This window comes from Lactuca virosa, chromosome 5 (genome assembly GCF_052849685.1).
Source record: "Lactuca virosa cultivar CGN04683 chromosome 5, Lactuca_virosa_CGN04683_v6, whole genome shotgun sequence".
Taxonomy (NCBI): Eukaryota; Viridiplantae; Streptophyta; class Magnoliopsida; order Asterales; family Asteraceae; genus Lactuca; species Lactuca virosa.
This window is the reverse complement of record NC_136430.1, coordinates 447,092,530-447,114,564: the sequence shown is the minus strand read 5'-3', so window position 1 is coordinate 447,114,564 and position 22,035 is coordinate 447,092,530. Positions and strand designations below refer to the sequence as shown.

The 22,035-nt window shown below is 35.1% G+C and overlaps 1 protein-coding gene across 1 annotated transcript; it reads right to left on the bottom strand.

Moving 5' to 3' along the window:
- Nucleotides 1–15,817: 15,817 nt before the first annotated feature.
- LOC145114295 (sterol 3-beta-glucosyltransferase UGT80A2-like) lies at nt 15,818–21,450 on the bottom strand. Its single transcript, XM_079050298.1, has 14 exons — nt 20,986–21,450; nt 19,757–19,938; nt 19,427–19,663; nt 19,172–19,283; nt 18,792–18,962; nt 17,963–18,026; nt 17,824–17,881; nt 17,554–17,731; nt 17,357–17,487; nt 17,153–17,255; nt 16,949–17,025; nt 16,794–16,841; nt 16,547–16,696; nt 15,818–16,321 (listed from the first exon to the last, which is right to left on the bottom strand). The coding sequence occupies exons 1-14, from the start codon at nt 21,179–21,181 to the stop codon at nt 16,100–16,102; spliced, it is 1,929 nt and encodes a 642-aa protein (XP_078906424.1). The 5' UTR covers nt 21,182–21,450; the 3' UTR covers nt 15,818–16,099.
- Nucleotides 21,451–22,035: the final 585 nt, after the last annotated feature.

Sequence of the window (22,035 nt, the reverse complement as noted above, 5' to 3'; positions counted from 1 at the left end):
TCATAATCGGGTAATTATTGCTAGTTGAGGCTTTCATACAGAGGTCGTGTGGGGCGACTGTGTGGGTGTCCTTTGGCTCAGCAACCGGGAAGGAACCTGGTACTTCAGATAGATGGTTGGGACCAGGGAGGTCTCGGCTGCTTTCGGAAAGCTGCTGGGGGGCAGCGTGATGTCTCAGGCAGTATTAGTGATTTGGGATTCGTGGGTGTGGAGTAGCTTGTTGTTCGGGAAGTGCTAAGACACTTGCAGTTTAGATTAAATAATCTCAGAGTAATTGATTTGACCCTGTTGCACAGCTCTCGTTTGAGTCTAACCGTTGCAGGGATGAATCTTCTACTCGAAGGATTATCTGAGCCCTCTATCAAGTATAAGTGTTCTGCAGCTGTTTATGGTCAGTGAACTTGTTCCCATTTTAAGCAGCAAGATAATCAGGGGTTGGAAGCATTTTTTTTGGTATGGAATTCTATGAGGTTGGCATTGGTAGCGGTTCAGTATGGGCGGTCTGTCAGGGAGTCAGACTATTTTGAGACTCCAGGTTTCGGGTTTCAGGTGAGGTGGAATTGGCTTTCTGCAAGGGATTAAGGATTCATTCATCATCAGGTTCTCAGAGTTCTGCTAAGGATGGTTTCTATAGATTTGGAAAGGCCGTTGTACGTTCAGGGTGGTGGTTGTGTTCTTCAGGCTGTCTGGCGTGCCTGGGAATGGTAAGAAATGATTTCGAGGATGAAATCTAATTTAAGTGGGGGAGAGTTGTAACGCCCGGAATCTTGAGGAGAAATTGTTGAGAGTAAAGCATCTTTTCGGGTTGGACACGTCGTGTTGGAGGAACCAACACGACGTATCTAGGATGGAAGACTCGCGAAGATTAAATGAACCAACACAGCGTGTTGAGGTGCCTCAACACGACGTGTTGGCAGCTAGGAAGGAAACCCTAATTTTTAGGGTGTTGCACCCTATTTAAAGACCTTAAGTCCCTTTGGTTGGCCTCTTTATCAGCCTCTATTGTTATCAAAACCCTAAAACGAGTTGTAGCCTCCATTGTCAAACATTTAAGCCTTGGAAGAAAGTTTGGTGTTCATGCTGTGCATTGTGAAGGAGTTAGAAGATCTTGAAGTTTCTAAGCTTGGAGAAGGAAGTCTTGGATCCAGTACCACTACCCATTTTGCAAGGAGTTTGAGGTATCAAGTTCTTATCTTGATTGCTAGATGCTTATATCTCTCTTTTGGGTTAAATTGTTATGTTTTAGCCATGGTTTGGATGGATGTTGGGATTAGGGTGTCCCAAACCTCTATTCTTTCAGATCTGGGGTTTTCATGGACTCTTTTGGCATAAAGGTGCCATCTTTATGGATTTAAGGGCTTCATGCATTCATTAAGTCCCTTATTAATCCCTTCTTGAGCATTTGAGCTTCTCCTAGGCTTGCATGAATGTTAATTTGGCAACTTTGTGTGGTCTTCCAACTCTAGGTTGTCAGATTTACAATTTGGGGCTTTGTCTTTGAAGATTAAGTGCTTAATGGTTAAGCCCTCACTTTTTTAAGTCTAGGGTTTGGGTTTGGACCCATTTCGGTGGTTCCTAGGGGTAAAGTTGGAAACTTTACCCTTCTAGATCTCATTTTGGTCGAGATTTGAGCTTTGGAGCTCTTGGATTCGATGAAGGCAGCTTAATGTATTAAGCTGTTGGGTCTTGGGCGAACTCGGCGAATTTGTTGGTCAACTCGGGGTGTTGGCTTGGTTTTCCCCCGTTTCAAAATTGATGGAGATACAGGGCGTGTTGGGTTAATATGGATTGTTGATCCTGACTTTTTGACTTTTGTCTTTGACCAAGTTTGTCCTAAGGGGACATGAGGTAATTTGGATTGTAACTAAGGAAATATCGGCTTAGGATAAGGCCCATATGGGGATGGGCTTAATTTGGAAAATTAGGCCATTAGTGGGCCTTTATGGATCTTTTGGATATGGGCCTCAGTTTTGATTCATGTTGGGTCAGGGGTAAAATGGTCATTTTACCCAAAGTATGGTTGGTGGGCCTTAGAATGGAACCCAGTTGCTAATTGGGTGTTATTTTGATCTGATAGCTCGGAGGTGTCGTCAAGGCAGCAACTAGGGATTTCTTTCAGTGAGCTTCTACATTCGAGGTGAGTCTTCCTCACTGTACTTGCGGGTCGAAGGCACCAATGCCGGCCCTTGGATTGATATCATTTTATGCATGTTTTTGTATTGTTGTGATCTGTTAGATCGGTATCCTGGTAGATGGGATGATGATATGCCTAGTGATCTATAAGATATGTTTATTTGTTTCTTGGCTGGTTAATGGTATGCTTATCTGTATTATGTGCACATGTTTGGTCGGTGGCTGAGGCTTCACTTCTTTGTGCATAAGCCAACAAGCCGGGGCATTCTAACCCGATGGTCGAGGGCCTTGGGTATTCCAACCCAATGGTTGAGGGGCCTGGGGTATTCCAACCCGATGGTTGATTGGACCCATAGTATGATGTTATTTGTTGGTATATGTTATTTGTTCGTGTGGTGGTATTTTGGGGGAACTCACTAAGCTTCGTGCTTACAATTTTGGTTTATGGTTTCAGGTACTTCACTGGAACATGGAAAGGCGAAGGCGTGACCGTACACATCCTCGTGTTTTTGGGACTTATGATTTCTGTGAAACTATGATAATGAAAATGTTTTGAAAACTATGTTGCAAACGATTCCGATTTTAAACAATCTTTTGGAAACAATGTTTTTTTTTGTAATTGCCTCTTTTGTAAATGGGTTGTTTTAAAAAGTTAAAATTTGTCGAAATATTTTGGGATGTTACAACAAAGTCCAGATCTACAAGCTCCAATGCAAACAAAACTTCTCCAAGAAGTTCCTTCTTCTCCAAGGTGCACTATGCATACTCCAAAGAACTCAAAAACACCTTTTTTAGCTCACAATGCTCAAACTAGGGTTAGGGTTTCATGGGAGGGTGTTGGAGAGGTGGAGGCTAAAAATGGAATGGTTTTGGGGGAGTTAAGGAGCTTAAATAGGGCTCAAACCATGAAAATAGGGTTTGGGCACTAATCGCGTACGCCCTACATACTCCTGGTACACCTAACGTACTTAGGATACACCAGTACGCCCAACGTACTCATTTTAACCCAAAACCATCCAAACTTCAAACGGTCATAACTTCTTCGTTTCAACTCCGATTTCGACAATAATTATATCCACAAAAAGGTATTGAGGAGATCTACAACCCTATCTAATTACTTTTGACTTAAAACACATCGAACTAAAATCCATAATTCATAAAAGAAGTCTGAAACAATTCTTTCCCATTTTACCCTTTGACTCCAAAGCTCAAACCAAACTATTGGATCACATATCTACATCACCCACATCCAAATGGGCCTAAACCTCTCTTCCCCAAAGCCCGAAGCCTTATGATACTTGATCTTCGGGTTGCAACCCCGAATTATGAAATGACCCGAAACAGGGTGTTACAATTTGTTCGTGGAAACCCTAGTAAACGACCTCTGATTTCCCTCAAACTTTATATAGAAGCTAATATGAAGTAAATAAGATTATGATGAATGTCTAAATGTTAAAATTCTTAGAAGGATATTTTGGTCATTTTTTTGACCTTCACCTTTATGTTATATAGGTGGTGTTTGAGAAGTGTTGGCCTAAGGAAAGGAACTAGAAGAGGACTACCTAGCCTTCTTGTGGTTGAGGTGAGTACGTGTTGGCATTTCCCCACTTTGGGGTACATGGCAAAATGATTTTATAATAATGAAATACCAATGCTTGATATATGAAACATTTTGAGGGGAATTTGTTAAATACTTTTGAGAGGAATGTTTTGAAAGAGTGTTTTGAAAGAAAGAATGTTTTAAAAGTAAAGAATGTTTTTGAAAAGAAATAATGTTTTGATAACGTGTTTGAAATATTTGAAGTCTAAATGTTTTACTTTTGAAATGAGTATTTTAATACTAAAGTATGAAATGTGTAATGCATGGAAAGTAATGATAAGAAACAGAAGTAATGACAAGAATTAGAAAGTAATGACAAGAATATATTGCTCGAGCCATGATGTCCCGGTAAAGGGATCTAGAGGAATCTATTGGGGTGGCGCCTCCCCTCCACGAAGTAGATGTCCTAGTTAGCACGATGTCTTGGTGAATTTATTTGTTCTTTCCACCTTGGTCTAGACTTGGGGCGGTACCCTAAGTATAAAAATGGCAACGGTTTAATACCAAAAATAGTCCTTAATGATAAAAGAGAAGGGAATGTGGAGAGATGTATATGGAAATGAAATAATAAGATAATAAATGATATTTTTATGTGAATGAAAAGAGTTTTCCTTGAAAATGCGTGCAAAGATTTTTCGGTCTAAAACTATGTTATGTTATGTATGAAATGACTTTTCAAGTAAGTACTTTGAAATGCTTTGGGTCACAAAACCACATATCTCACGAGACATTTTTGTCTTACATATTTCTTCTTAATGACATGTGTCCCAAGTTGTATTCAAGGAGAAAGATGATAGACAGAAGTAGAATTTATGAGATAAAGAATGGAGTGGAACTTGTTAAATTCCTTATTTATTGTACTGATATAATTCTTATTTGCTTGCTATGGTTTGTATGATGCTTAATGGTAACATGATGTTCTAGTTAGCACGATGCCTTCGGTGGATTTATTTTTTCTTTCCACCTCGGTCTAGACTTGGGGCGGTACCCTAAGTATAAAATTGGCAACTGTTTAATACCAGAATTAGTCCCTAGTGATAAAAGAGAATGGAATGTGGAAAGATGTATTTGGAAATGAAATAATAACATAACAAATGATATTTTTGATGTGAATGAAAAGATTTTATCTTGAAAATGCTTGCAAGGTTTTTATTGTCTAAAACTATGTTATGTTATGTATGAAATGATTTTTCATGTAAATACTTTGAAATGTTTTGGGTCACAAACCCACGTATCTCATGAGACATTGTTGTCTTACGTATTTGTTTTTAATTCCATGTGTCCCAGGTTATATTCAAGGAGAAAGATGATAAATGGAAGTAGAAGTTATGAGATAAATAACTGAGTGGAACTTGTTAAATTCCTTATTTATTGTATTGTTATAATTCTTATTTGTTTGCTATGGTTTGTATGATGCTTAATGGTAACACCCAATGTTTTAATCATAAATGTTTTTTTTGTAGGACTAGTTTTTGTTAAATATGGGTAAATACCCGTAATGATTTTGTTAAAACCATAGCATTTTAAAGTTTGAAAAAGTTTGTAAAATTTGGGGTGTTACTGTTTGGTATCAGATCCATAGTTTAAGCGAATTAGGATTGGATCATTCCACTCCTAGGCTTAGAATTTGGTTATGGAAAGTATGAATGAGTCATAGGATTGCTATGCATCCAGTTAGGTAGAATCTTGTGCACCAAGTGATAGAAAGGAATTGACATGCTAAATAAGTATGATGCTTTAGATAAGTTAGATGAACTTGTAGAATGCTACATTGAGTGCTTCTAAAGTGAGTAATGGAAGTAAGAATAGTGTATGGACAATACAAACCAATGGATCAAAATCTCCTAAGTGGTGAAGTCAAGGTCAGTTATGTAATGTGGGTATAATAATATAGGGCTTGTACTATTATAAACACATGATACATACCCGAACTCGGTGGAACCATGAAAGGGTTTTGTGAAATGTAGTAAGGATTCAGGTGAGTTAGGGACTTATTGAACACATGCCTTGTGTCAAATAAGAGTCATGAAAGAGTTTAAAGCATGTTAATGGATAATGGAGAATGTTGATAGCTTTGACTTTTCTATCAGAGTCAAATAGTTAGTATAAAAATGGAAGTTAGTTGGTATATATTTGATATATATTGAAATTGTTGAATTAGGTGTTTAAGCCCATAACTGTAATTGGTATATACTTGAATTGATAGTAGCACAGTCCTTTTGGGTTGCCCTCAAAACTAGCAACTTGACAGGATGACTTTTGGAGAGAGGTTGAATTTAATCAGAAATAGTAATATTTAATTGATATTTAATCAGAAATTAATTGGAATTAATTTTGGGATTAAATGAATTAATTAAAAGTACAGGGGCTAAAGTGTAATTGTTTAATAGTTGAGCAAGAGGTTCCAGAACCTTCCTAGGGAATGAGGTGGACGATTTTATGAGATAATTCTATAGTTTCTAGAATATCTCATATGGATAATTAAGAAGGTGGATAATTACCCAATTTGAAATAATATTATTATATTCAAATTAGGGTTATCCAGAGCATTCTTGGGGCACTATATAAAGGCCTCTCCACCCTAGGATTTTCGTCCATTCTAAACCCTCAAGAGATAGCTGGAAATCTCATATCCCTTCTCCTCTCTCCTCTCTCATCCTCTTGTTAGTGTTGGGTGTGAACCATTAGAGGCACGACAATTGTGGTGCTTGCTCTTTAAGCTTCAACAACACAAGGGTTTCTTGTTATTCATCAATAACAATCAAAGGTATGTTTTTCTAACCCTAGATGCTAATTTCGAAAATAGTATAGGATTCCTAGGGTTTCCCAATTGATGTTCAAATGTTGTATGTTCAATTAGAGAAAAAAATACATAGATCAAGAATTAGGGTTGCATGCATACATAGGTTTTTGTTTGTTATGCTCAAAACCTGTCAGTGGTATTAGAGCCTTGGCTTGTTTTTTATTGAATGGATTACAACTTTTGAATTTGATCAATTAGGGTTTATGGCAATCAAACCCTTTTGGACTTAGGGATTTTTGAATTTAGGGTTTCCTTAAGCCAAAAGTTTCGAAAATAAGGAAAGGGTTTTTACCCTTTTCCCTTGCCCTAAAATTTTCGAAATTAGGGTTTCCTTAACCCTTTAGGTTTCGAAAATGTCAAGGATTGAAATCCTTGCCTTCCTCCCCAAGATAAGATTTTTTGAAAATTAGGTTTTGGATAGGGATTTTCTTATTTTTATTAATTATCTGTTTATTTGATTAATTGGATAATTATAAAATTATTTTTATCCCTCCCATGATTTTTGAAAACTAGGGGGAGAGGATTAGCATTAAGTTATCTTGATTAATTTAATTGGATAATCCTTAAGTGATTTAATAAATTAATTAAATGTTTAATTAATATATAATTATTAAATCATTTGGTTTAATTTTAAATTTGAATTAAATATTTTTAATTTTCGAAATTTAGTAATTAAACCTAGTATTTTGAAATGTTTAAAATACACCTTATACTATATGTAAAATTAAATGTGTAATATTTACTATATGTATAAGACTAAGTCAGTCAAAACGCTAGTACGCCTCATTCACGAAGCCGATCTATAAGGGGTGTTTAAGGAAACGGCCTATAAAATGACCGCCTTTGGGTATTCACTCTTACCCACCGTTCCCTTGATTGGTGGAGGGTCGTTAGCCGAACAGGTTTGATAAGACAATTAATTCTCATTAATAAGTATAATGTGATTAAAAAGTAACTAAACTATTTTAAAATCTCACTCTTAGTTACTTTAGGAAAAATGTGAATTTGTATGCTAATCCATGAAATTGCACATTACACTTTATAAGTCGTTAGTGGATCATGTCTGGTTAACCGGCACACTAATGTGGGACTAATAAAGATGGTAATGGGTGTCTCGAAAATTATCGTTGATTAATGGAGCGCGTATGGTTAACCGGCACATTAAAACGAGATGATAAATGACATCGAGAGTACCAAGCCAATTTGCATGGTTATTCACATCTCATTTGTGATCCTCGGAATCCCGGTCACAAAAGTGATAGCATAATCGAGATTAAACATGTCATTGATTAGATTCAATGAATCTCAAAAGATCTAGGAGTTTCATAAGATTAAAATTGGTAAAAGCTTTACCTACCTAAAATAGATTCGAAATTTGATTACGACATCCCTCTTCAAAATTCGAATCGAAAATATGGATCCTAGCCTTAATTAAAATTTATGGTTTAATAATTAAGGGTTAAAATCAACTAACTTAAATTCTCTTTTCTCCTACTATAGATGTCAAGTTTAGACAACAATGGTCTTCCTCGTTCTTCTGGAAATGTTTTTCCTCTACCTTCTGAAGATGATCTTCCACATTCTAATCAAGATGAAAGTGTGTTCCCTTCTTCGAGCAATGGTTGAAATATATATCATGCTTCTTCAAATCTTCCTCCTCCTTCTCCAGTGACTCTCCCTAAGTCATGCTTTTTCCAAGTTGAAAAATATGAAATTACTCAAGCCCTGTTTTCATGTAAACATCAATATGGAAAGTCTGTGTGTGTGCATGTTCTGGAAATGAAATTGTACATTGACAGATTGGATATCTTGGGTGTCGTTTCCCAAGGGAGCTGTCCATTGACTTGGTTTTGCTTTCGCTTCCTAAGTCATATAGTCAGTTCATTAAAGACTATTATATGAGCGACCACGATGTGACCCTAATTGATCTAACACATATGTTGATTGTTACTGAAGCAGAAATGCTTAAGATCACAAGTGAAACAAAAGTGTTTGAAGGATATGCGTCCAAATTTTCCATGGACATTGACAATGGTAGTATATAACATATTTCTCTTCCCAATGGAAAGGGATTGGCCAAGGTCAAACTGTTTGACCATGTGGTAAAGAGAAAGGCTAGTTCTGAGATAGTTCCATGTGCTAATCCTAAAAGGTCCATATGTTTCTATTGCCAATTGGAGGGGCATTGGTTGCGAAGCTGCTCTGACTACCTGAAAGATCTCAGAGATGGTAAAGTCAAGTCGTATGACTCCACTTCAGGTACATCCATTATCTAACTCCATTATTTTAATAAGTTCCTATTCGTAGATTCTTAATACATGATGTGATGATCACATTTTGATGTTTTGCAGGATCTAAGAGAAAGAAGGAAGCTTAAGAAGAGTGATTTGAATCTGATCGTGAGAAATGGACTTTGGTCGCATGGTTCGATGATCAGATTTTGGAAGCTGTTGTTTAGGAGTTATGATAACTTAATAGATTGCTTAGGATATGCTTAGAAACATAATTTTCATTTTTTACATTGTAAAGACAATTCCAAATTTTTCGTTTATTATTAATAAAAGTGAATTTTTGATTTATATAGTTTACGTTGTATTTCCTTGCAATAGCATTTATGAAATTTGATGGTTACATTTTTATTATTAGCAATGTTAATTGGGATTTGATTCTTATTGTATCACTTGTGGTATTGCCATAAATAACCAAGTGAAAAGGAATTCTCATCACCCAAGTTTCAATTGGATAGAAACTTGGAATCATGCAATTTGAATAGTGTGATGTGTGAGAATCTTGATCGTTGGAATATTATGACTAATTCGTTGATCACATGTTTATGTGAGTCAAGTGAAGGACTAATGGATCTAGTACACACTGATGTGGATTATTCAGATCCGTCACAAAGGATGATAACTTTATTCATTATGATTTAATGATGCTTTCAATAAATATGGTTGTGTTTATAAGATTAAGCATAATTCTGATATTTTGAAAAGTTTTATAGAGTAACAGAATGAATATGAAGAATCTATTAGGCAAAAAGATAAAAGTTTCTCCAATCTGAAAGGAAATGAGAGTACTTTAGTATCGTGTTTTATGATCGTCTTAATGATTGTGGAACTTTATAACAGTTGATCCTTGAAGAACATCTTGGTGCAATTGTTTGACTAAGAAGAGGAATCAGATATTGTTGAAACGGTTCAATTGAGAGATGAGTCATACTTTGTTTCCAATCAAGTTTTAGAGTCATACTCTAGTTACTACACATTGTATCTTGAAACTTATTTCGAACTAAGTAGGTTTATAACACCTCATGAAATGTGGAGTAATAATGTTTTCATGCTCTAGCACATTTGGAATTGAAAGTTGTGATGTTTTGGTTAAAACAAAGGATAAACCTAGACCAATTCTGTGAAGTGTTTTCTTGTCAAGAATCCACACTAACTTTTGAATATTTGTTTTTTCTCGTCAAGGAATGCTCCTTGAGAGAGGAACTCATATGTCAAGAAGTCAGTGGGAGTCTTGTTGATCTTGAAAAGTTTCAGGAGTCAATCGAGAATAAATTTTTTAGTTATCACTAGCACACGACCTGAGGTTGATAACCTATCGTGTTAAGTTGACACATTCTTGTTTCTATGCACCTTCCAGTTAAGTTGGCAATGTTTATGAGTTCTATGGTTCTCATTTGACTACAAAAGGCAGAGCACGTTGGTCAATGATAGTACATTGGTCAATGGAAGTGAGCTGCTTAAACAACATGGAAGCACTGGTAGGCCCTTGTGCTACCAGAAGGCAAGAAATTAAGAACAAGTAAAGTTCAGTCCATGAAAGATAAATTGGAATTTGAATTTGTCATAAACCTTGTCTTATGATTGTAGGTTGGAAATGATAGATTCACATGGATGGGAACACATACACCATAAAATCTAGGTGGCAAAAGGTTTCGCTCTAATTCATGAAAATGATTATGAGGAAACACTTTCGCTAGTAAATTTTAAAGATTTGACGAATATCATTATGGTTAGTGTTTGTGTTAATTGCACTCTCAAATTCATAGTATGATTATGGCATCCCTTTTCATAGTTCGAATTGTGAGAAATGTCAAGGAATTGTTTGTACTTTCAGGACATATGGTTATAAGTTCTGAAAGGGTTTAAACACACACACATATTATCTAATGAAAGGTGTAAAAGCTTGAGAAGTCTAGTTGAAGACTTATCGAAACATCACGTATCAGAAATCTGCACTTTAGTAAGAAAGTCAAGAGTATTTATTTCTAGAATTCCATCTGATTTCTGGGTACATGTCAAAGCTAGTGGGAGCATAATTGTTATACAGATAAAAGCATAATTGTTATGCTAGTGGGAACGTAATTATTATGCTAAGTATTGCAAGTTGGCAATACTAATTGTAGGAAACAAAGATTTCAAATTTGAAAATTGCAAAGTTTGGGAATTATTTCAAATTTACAAATTGCAAAGATTGGGAATTGTTTCGATGTAGAAAGATTAAAGGGAGAGGGCACTCATACTTCTTTTCAAATATAAAGTTTTAGATTGAAGGGTTTAATGGAACTTAGTCTTAGACATATTGAATATCGTGTCGAAATAATTCAACATAGGAAATTCGGTATATGAAAATATTATAGCAAGAGACTGAACAAATATCAAGTCTATATGTAAGACATTATGAATCGAGTCCCATATGCTTCGTATAAAGGATCGATCACATATGCTATAATATTCAGTTGTTCTGATTTTTCCAAATGCTTTGGGCATTGAGAGGGAAAAATGATTAGAACTTGGTGTGACTAAAGTTGTTAAACTATTATCGGGAACATTCTGAGGTTATACCAAAAGATTGGTTCCTTGTAGACAACAGGAAGTATGGTATTGGTTAGAAGGACCATGGTGACATGTTTTGGACTGGTATGATTCTTGGTCAAAATTGATGGTCATATGGGAATATGGAAATGTTTCCATGTTGAGAGTTGATTATTAAAAATATACATATAAGTTGGAAACTTTAATGCAAGGAAGGTGTTTAAGGAGTGTGTCTTGAATCTAAGACTTCTTACCATGGAATTGTTTTTAGTAACAAAGTTCTAATTGTACATTCTGTAATATCATTGGCTAAGTCTCTGTGACTTTGAAGCTTCGACATCACAAAACGACAATGTATATAAGGTTGGAATTCTAACACATTTAGTAGTGACAAGAATTTGGAATTGTGAAATGAGCATTATTGGAATAGTGTCCAATCGATCTGTTCACTAAGGAAGGGCCATAGAGAGACATAGTATACATGTTTAGAACATGGCATGACTGATGTTTAATTCAAGTGTTTAGTTGATTACTCGAAACATTATACAATGAATAAAGTCTAATTAATATGGTGATTAAATAATAAGATTTTTATTTATATTCAATAGTTTTGAGACCATAGTTAATTAGGTTATTATTGTGTTTCACTTTGTAGGTTTTACTTCCTGGATAATTGGATTATTCAAAACTCCACAGTCGATCGTACTTTTGGAAGTAAGTAGCGAATTAAGACTGTCGTGAGCTGGATTGTAAATTGTCTATGGAGATTAGACATAGCAATAGTTTTGCTGCAATGTTCATAAGTACTTGAAAAATCGGGATATTTAGTATTGGATAAACCCACGCTCAGAGAATTATTCCATGGATTTTATCACGAGTAATTATGAGACGATAATATCTTATATTCTTGAAACGGAGATATATGAGTTGTTGTTTACGAGTCAGTTGTGCATTGATAATACAATGCATCAGTAACTTGATGTTATAAAACGTATTGTTGTGTATGATTTGATAAGTAAATAGTACAAGCATATAAGTCAAAGTTTATTTGTTCCTTTTGCCTTAACAGAAAAATCGATATCTGTGGGCCCCGCGATGATTTGATGTCGACATCTAAAGCGCTTGGCCAAGCCTGGACCGAATTGATGTGTTCAATTGGTAGTCTGAATCGGTCGTCATAAATCTGAAATCGAGAAACAAACTTGGACATTAATATTGATTATAATCCATGTCTTATGTCCTTAAGATATCTTGTAGAATGAAGGAATATATGATCACTTATCTTAGGACACATAACTGATTGGGTCAGAGTTCGACAATGGCTTTTGAGAGCTACAATTTGCTAATCAGTTTTAGAAGTTATACTGAAAACTATAGTTATTAGACTTATCCAAGTAGAAGACTGTTGGATTAGGTGTCTAAGCCCATAACTATAATTAATATATACTTGAACTGATAGTAGCACAGTCCTTTTGGGTTGCCCTCAAAACTAGCAACTGGACAGGATGACTTTTGGAGAGAGGTTGAATTAATTATTTGATTAATAAATTGAAATAAATAATTTGTTAATATATTATGAAAATAATATATTAATTATAAATAGTAATATTTAATTGATATTTAATCAGAAATTAATTGGAATTAATTTTGGGATTAAAGTAATTAATTAAAAGTGCAGGGGCTAAAGTGCAATTGTTCAATAGTTGAGCAAGAGGTTCCAGAACCTTCCTAGGGAAGGAGGTGGACGATTTTATGAGATAATTCTAGAGTTTCTAGAATATCTCATATGGATAATTAAGGAGGTGGATAATTACCCAATTTGAAATAATATTATTATATTCAAATTAGGGTTATCCAGAGCATCCTTGGTGCACTATATAAAGGCTTCTCCACCCTAGGATTTTCAGCCATTCTAAACCCTCAAGAGATAGCTGAAAATCTCATATCCCTTCTCATCTCTCCTCTCTCATCCTCTTGCTAGTGTTGGGTGTGAACCATTAGAGGCACGACATTTGTGGTGCTTACTCTCTAAGCTTCAACAACACAAGGGCTTCTTGTTATTCATCAATAACAATCAAAGGTATGTTTTTCTAACCCTAGATGCTAGTTTCGAAAACAGTATAGGATTCCTAAGGTTTCCCAATTGATGTTCAAATGGTGTATGTTCAATTAGAGAAAACATAGATCAAGAATTAGGGTTGCATGCACACGTAGGTTTTTGTTTGTTATGCTCAAAACCCGTTAGAGGTATCAGAGCCTTGGCTTGTTTTCTATTGAATGGATTACAATTGTTGAATTTGATCAATTAGGGTTTATGGCAATTAAACCCTTTTGGACTTAGGGATTTTTGAATTTAGGGTTTCCTTAAACCCTAAGTTTCGAAAATAAGGAAAGGGTTTTTACCCTTTTCCCTTTACCTACAATTTTCAAAATTAGGGTTTCCTTAACCCTTTAGGTTTCGAAAATGGCAAGGATTGAAATCATTGTCTTCCTCCCCCAAGATAAGCATTTTTCGAAAATTAGGGTTTGGATAGGGATTTTCTTATTTTTAGTAATTATCTGTTTATTTGATTAATTGGATAATTATAAAATTAGTTTTATCCCTCCCATGATTTTTCGAAAACTAAGGGGAGAGGATTAGGATTAAATTATCTTGAGCAACTTGAGCTCTTAATCCTTTCATTTTTAATGTTTGTAAGCATTATGAACTTAACATTTTGATGAAGGTGTTAATGATTAAGTAATCATGAGGATAAGGATTAATTGAATATTTGAGAAGTTGATAACCTTTATTTAGTCCTTAATAACCACTTGGTAAAGTTTGGTAGCCATTGGAGGTCTAGCAAACATTTTATAAAGCTTTTAGTAAACTTTTGCAAAAATGGATGTACAGTAGGGTTGACACAGGTGCATGTCGCAATAAGCATAAGTGACACGCCCTCGTGTCAGGCATGAAACGGGGCGTGTCACTGTAGTGTAATGTGACACAGGGTCGTGTCGGGTGTTCTGTGAAGTGTATTTTTTTTCGTGGAAAACCTACTAAACGACCTCTGATTACCCTCAAACTTTATATATAAGATAATATGAAGTAAATAAGCTTATGATATTTTCTCATTAAATTCGGCTCCTAATATTATATTAGAAGGGTATTAGGTCTCTCGTAATTAGATATTTATATGACACTTTAATCCCACCTTATTACCGACTTAGCAATTAAGTCTCAATCTAGACTATTGATTAGATGATCTGCCAAATATGCTATATCCAAAAAAAATCAACCGATATAACACCATCCATGACTAATTCCCTAAGGATACTATGTCTAGCACTTAAGTGTCTAAACCTCCAATTATTCACTTGGTTATATGCGATAGTAAATGTAGTTGCACCATTACAGTGAATAATTGTGGGAGATATCAATTTGGGCAACAATGGAATCTTAAACACCTAAGTTTTTTTTTTAAACACTTTTGCGTCTTTACCAACAACTAATGCAACAAACTCGAATTCTATAGTTAAATTTGTGTGTAATTTTACTTTTTGGAAGCCCAAGAAATGGCTCATCCATCAAGCAAGCATATAATGTGGGACTAACCCATTTGGTAGAGGTTTTGCTTGTCAGATCGTAGGTCTTGGGTTTTAATCCAGACATAAGCAAACTTTTAGATGATATTTTTTTTAGTTTTCTTATTTTATTTAACCTTAGTACTAAAACTCAACATGTCATCAACATATAAGCATAACTCACTACATATTTCTCATTCAGCCTTCTATAGAGGTTTTGGGGTGTTGTCCCTTAGATCCTGCATGTTGATCGGTCACTGTCAAAAGCTCTATTCCTTGGACTAGGGATAAGTGTGGTACGGAACTGATACCGACCCAAATATACCGAGTACTAAATTGGTTGAAAAAACAAAACCAAGTACAGAACCAATTATACAAATATGAGAAAGTACCTATAAGGATAGCGGATAGCACCGAGCACTGATTTGAGTCATTTGATAGTACCGAGTACCAAACCGATTATACAAATATGATACAGGTACCAATTCAGTTATGGTTCAATACTGCAATACTAGGTATGGTCGGGATTTTCGGTAATATTGTTCACCCCTACCTTGGACCCTGCATTTCGCCACATCCTATATCAAACTTGCATTATACAAGTGTGTCCTCTACACCAACCACACTTGTATAAGATCATAGTTTTAATTCCTTTGAAACTTGTATAAATTTCAATTACACTTATTAAACTGGTAATACAAAATCACCAACATGAATATTATAAGAGTACTCTTATAGCAAGATTTTCATGCATCTAAATATTAGCTTTAAGTTTGAAAACTAGTTGTACAATGTGAAAGAAAGAAAACGCTGCACGCACATACTCACAAAAAACTACTAGTTCCATCAAACAAATATCGGACTTATCCAACAGCCTACTGTCATCGCTACGCACAATCAGCCAACTATTTTTTTTATTTAAATACAAGAAAATTTTGCAAATACTAATAACACAATAACAATGTAAAAATGTCCCTGGGTGCCCCACCAACCAGACTCATGTGGCAACATAGCAGTGGACAGTGGTACTGTGGTTTGCATTGCACTATACAAATTACAAAAAAAACAAGCAAACATAATTTCAATGAAGAAACAAACAAACAAACAAACAATACAACTCCAAGACACGTTTCTATCCACAATGGAAATATCCGATGAATGCAAGCATAGAATTGGGAACTAGGAACAACCGAAACATCCGGTTATTGAGAATGAGGCGGAATGTTTGGGAGGAGGTACTTTTGACTTTGAGGGTTTGGTTTTGGTTGGAGGCTTTGTTGAAGAAGGCTTGCAATCTGGCGGTATTTGTTGCGGAAGATGTTTTAAAAACGCTTTAACCGCCCCTTCCACACCGTCCTCATTCTCCATCGCCTTTGCAAGTTCCACTGCCCGCTCCTTCACCTGCAACACTTCCACAAATTAATATTTAAAAAAAAAAAATACAACTTTCTAGATTTTACATAGTCACAGCAATGTATTCCAAATATTACAAAGTAATCTTCATTGCTATTAATATAACTGGGTGGAGTTTTCAAGGTACAATGCTATAACAGAAAAAATTAATAAAAGTACATTGCTATTTCTTGCATATAGCACTGCCAAATAAACAATAGAGGAGTTGGTTACCTTGGGATCTAGCATGAATTTAATTGCATCAACCAACTTGGTGAGGTTAAACTGATCGACTGGTATGGGTGGTGGCCCTACACCTCTGCTATGAACTCGCTCTCCCCAAAACGGTTGGTCACCAAAGAAAGGTACAATTGTAGTTGGGCACTGAAAGTCAACATGTAATATCAGATAAAAAGTCAACATATAATATCAGATTGCTATTATTGGTAAAATAAAATGACAAGTTGTTAAGGAAAATTACCGCAGCTTTAAGTCCAGCAGCTGTAGTTCCAGCACCCCCGTGGTGCACCTACATTTACAAAAATAAAAAATGTAAGTACATTGCTATTATGTGTAAAGAAAAATGTAACTAAGTTGCTATTATGGGTGAAAAATAAAGCAGCAGCAATGACTCACCACAGATGCACATTGCAAGAAAAGCCAGTCATGAGGGATGTTGTCCAACGAGTATACAAAATCCTTTGGCTCCGTTACTGAAGAGACAAAAAGTTTATCTACATCAGTTTTGATTCCTTCCATAAGCAACAAAAGGGTAAAATGGGAAAAATAAAGTTGTGATAAAATTAAAAATAAAGGAGACATATATAGACTTATACTTACAGATACCAAGACCACCCCATCCTTTGTTGATGATGCCCCTTTGTCCAGTCATTTCTAGGGCTTTAACGATTGTCTGTGTCATTTTCTCAGGCTCTTGAACTGGCTGACAATGGACAAATAAAATTGTGGGAATTTATATTTAGATTACTTTTTCTTTTTATAAAAAGCATAAAAGAAGTGATGATATAGATAAAGAAAACTCACAAGGCTACCAAACCCAATGTAGATAGGCTTTGGGCCAGCTTCAAGCCAGCGTACAAGTTCTTCAGGGGGTTTGTAGTTTGATGCGAGATCAAGGAAACAAAATCCAACCACATCAATTTTAGGTCCCCAATCTGTGCATATTATGATTTGATTAATCCATCTCATATAATAAAGTCTTATAAATAGGGAAAAATTACCTTTAGGTTTAGGAACAAGATGAGGACTCCATATGTATCCATGTGGAATATCAGTCTCAGAGCCTTGAGAACCACTTAAATACGTGACAGGTCGCAGCTTCAACTTTTTCTTCCTAACATCATTTATCATGTCTCGAATTCCAAGCCAGATTAAAGAGTCAACTATCTGATATGACAACTGCAACAACACATGTAAAATACAAAAAGTTAATTATGTAATAGAAAGAAAAAAGAACTACTGATATGTATAATATTAATGATTGAACTTACTCTATATCCAGCTGGTTGCTTGACACGGGATAGAGGATGAGGAAATTCACTAGTAGGCCTGATATGACACAATGAAATTAAGAATCACTAACTTTAAATTATTATAAAGAAATTAAAAATCACTAAGGAAATTCATTACGTCCAAGGCATTGTGAAAAATATATGAATGGGTATTTTCAGTGCCTCTGCAACATGTGTATGTCCTGAAACATAATCAACCAAATTAAAAAGTAAATACAAACCTTAAAAGCAATAAACATACCATCTTGTCTTAAAAGTGGAAAGGCTACCCTATAAATTTCAAAAGAGGAAAACCAAATCTTCAATATGCACTGTTTGTATGTACGAAATATATGAAGGGTTGAATGCAATAAATAGCAGTGTACTTTCATTGATTTGTTTATTATAGCATCCTACTTTAATTTCTCCCTATTACAGCATTGGACTTTAAAAAATCTACTAAGTTATGACCATGTCATCAAAATACAACACAGTTTTCACTGCTATAATTGAGTAGAATTTTCTATGTAGAATGTCCTAATAATGAATATTTGAAGGTACAGTGCTATAATTAAGTAGATCCTTTAAAATTTAATGCTTTCATAAGAAAACAAATGGAAGTACAATGATGTAATAGAAAGAAAAGAAAGTAGCATGCTATAATAAACAAAATAAATGAAAGTGCATTGCTATTTCTTGCATTAAGCCCATACTTATAAACAAGAAAGTTACAAAGTAGAGCTAATGCACCACAATTGTGGCAGACTCCATGTTTTCTAGAATTTGTTGATATTCAAGCAAGAGAAAATCAAATTAATACTTTTCTTAGAAGATTTGTTAAGAGTACACTTGTATCAACAAAATGGCATATGTAGAAACACATTGCTAAAAAAACATTGGTTTTTGTTACTTGGAAATTAAAAGTCAAAGAGAGGAAAGGGCGATGTCGATGAGATGAGATTTTGTACCATAAGCTGGGGGATTAGCCATCATTGCATCGGCTCTAAAAGGGATTCCAGAATCAATATCAGGCTCTTTGCATGCAGCAAGTAATGAAAAAATTATGTCTTTCATTTGACTCCTCTGAACAGGAATTTCTGATGGACCAGAAGGTAAGAATCCTTTGTTCTTAACCATGTCTGCATAACAACAAAATACAAAACCTCCTCATGCATTTATTTACAAGTAAAACCATGTTTTTGAACAAAAAATTCTTTGTTTCATCACATGAACAAGATCCCATGACTTCTTTAACCCACAAGATTCAGAAACAAGTCAGAAGATATTTATTATTCATTTGTGTAAACTCATCAAGTTCATGTCAAAAAAATAGGAGATAGGAACATACATTCAGCAAGAACTTTTGGATCTCCACCTAGTGGGTAGAACTCCAATCCAGCTGTCAAGACAAATTCTTTGAAATTTGAATGAGTCGCTAGTCTAATGCGATGCCCATATTCCTGAAATAAATTCACAAATAAAACATCATCCAACATCCACGAATCAAACATTATTTCACTCAATTACTGAATCATAATGATAAAACAAAGGGAAAAAAATAAATACATTTGTCAAATAGCAAAAAATTTAGGGGATCTATCACCTGCAAACGCTTTCCGATTGCAATAAATGGTTGCACATCACCACGAGTTCCAACAATAAGTATTACTATTTGCAAAGGTCTAAGATACCGAGGTTCTGATGAGTCAGGGAGATCTTCATTGAATGCATTGTAACATTTATCACCTTCAGTCTCTAAAGCACTCAGTTCAACATCTCCAGGTATCTCAAATTCTACTGTGCCATCTTTTACAGTAGCAATTTTGTTCAGCAATTGGAGCTGCACGCAATGCAAGTGTAAATGATTCAGTCATATTAATATAACTGAGCATGTGTATATGTGTGTCTAAACTCTAAACACATCTATTTTTACCTTCTGGTTTACAGATAGCTTTTCATCAAAAAGCATTTTACTACGTCTAGGCCTTTCAGTTTTTGATTTTTCCAGGGTAAACTGACTGGAAGATGACTCTAACTTCTCAGAACTTCCAAGTATAAAATTTGTGAGTTCTGATTGCAGTTTACGCAATTTATGTACACTCCTGCCATCAGACCCTGACGTAGAAAGTATAATCAATTTGAGATCCAGAAAAAAAAAAAAAAAAAAAAAAAAAAAAAAAAAAAAAAAAAAAACATTCCACAAAGAAAGAAAACAGAAAGTTCTGTTACAAGCATGAAAAAAGTCCAAACCATATCAAGACAGAAGTCCACTTAAGTATATAACTGCTAGTTGAAAGGTACACTGATGTATCAACATTTATTTCGTCATTTCAAACCCTCAACAAAATAAAATTTTAAAAGAGAGGTGTTCAAATTGGCATTTGATGTCATAAACGAATTCTGTAATTCTAACCCCAACTTTTTGGCTTTAGATTTTTTATAAATCAGATAGATTTCAACTAAGTTAAAAGACATCTTTTTATGGTAACATGTCACTTCTAAAGATGTTTTTACACTGCATTCTAACTCCAACATTCTTTAAAGGTTTTGTCAGGGCTCTTCTTTCCCTTGGACCCCACAAGGAGGTGGGCCCCCCTTGAGTCCTTGACCCCCACACTTGGTTGTATGCACTCCGCAAACCACCAAACTTTTATCAGATCATAGCTTTGATCCCCTTTGAAACTAGTATAAATATCAATTACACTTAAATTACAGGTGATCTAAATCACCAACAGGGCACACCATCAAGGTAAGAAATAACTCGATCTTTGAAAGGGAGGTATAAATACTAAACGTTGAGTTTTTTGGAACTTGATTGATACATTATACATATATTGACCTTGGATTTCTGATCCAGAGGGGAGTTCACCTTATTCCCAATCACCATCGGAGCCCTCTCCCATGACACTGCCTAGAACCTGATAAGGGTTGTTTTCTCGTCGTATGCATGATTCGTCAATGGTTCATCAATAAAATTCAATAAAAAAGGTGGATCCAAGATACATCAAGTAGCTTTCGGATTGGTAAATTTGTATCCATGCTCTAACAAAACAATGGCTCCACATACAGAACTACATGTTGAAAATTTTCTTCTAAACTCCTATGCCTATTGACCCTCCAAACGACGTTCAGAACAATAACGAATAACTAAAATGAACGAACCTGAATAACTGGCGTCGCCATTAGAAACCACACCACTACTAGCAACAGCTACATCATCGTCTCTACTAACATCTACTTCAGCTCCACCGTTACTGGCAACTTCCTTCCCAATCTTAACAGACTCTTCTACCGAACTCGACAAAGAAGAGCTAGCCTGATCTTGCTTAGGAACCGGTTGTGGAGATTGCTCCATCATCTATGGAGCCACAACTTCTCCGAAGCGAAAACACGTGCTTCTTCCGTTGCTTCCGATCCGGATCTACGAAATACACCTGAAAACTCGCAAGTTCCGATGGCTTCTAGGGAGGCAGGATTAGCTCCGGTCTATCGACGGGGCGGTAGTGAGGATGGTCCGATGGTCGGAACTCGGTTAGCGTAGAGAGAGAAGGGGATTGATAACCGTAGAAAGACGATCAGTTGCGGTCAACTTCGAGTGCTAATTGCCTAAGGGGCTTTTTGGTAAAATTAGCTTCCAGATGGAAATTTATAGGGGCGCCATTTTTTATTTTATTTTTGGTATAAATACACGTTTATTTTTATTCATATTAAATGATTAAATGATTGCTTTTTTTTTTACAAAATATAACATACGTTTATATTTTCTGCCAATAGATCAATGATTTTTTTGTTTTACATTTTTTATTATTGTATTGTATGATAATTTGAAAGATAAATCAATTATAATGATTATGTCAGAAAGTCTATAAACTAGGTGATCAGTATAATAATAATCTAATTTTTTAATAAAATAATAAGTACAAGATATTATCAATATTTTGAATTTTTTATGTAGTTTTTACAGCTTTTTAGAACCATTTAACCCGAACTTAATCGAGACAACTTTATAAAATATATTAATCTTTCTGCCATACGTATCAAAACTAGTAACTTAATCACACGCGCTTAGTATTATAATCACTTGTATAATTGGTAACATGTGTGGCAGCCTTTGTGAAAATATTAAATAAAATGATGCTAAAGTTAGTATTATTGTCAATAATACACTTTTAGTATATATTTTTCTTTAATACAAATCATTAGATATGTTTT

Excerpts from the sequence above, each read along its gene's own strand:
- LOC145114295 (XM_079050298.1), bottom strand. The coding sequence starts at position 21,181 with ATGATGGAGCAATCTCCACAACCGGTTCCTAAGCAAGATCAGGCTAGC. Across the intron at positions 18,963-19,171 it reads TCCAAAAGTTCTTGCTGAAT|ACATGGTTAAGAACAAAGGA; the intron begins GTATGTTCCTAT and ends GTTGTTATGCAG. Across the intron at positions 17,882-17,962 it reads TTTTTCACAATGCCTTGGAC|GCCTACTAGTGAATTTCCTC; the intron begins GTAATGAATTTC and ends GTGTCATATCAG.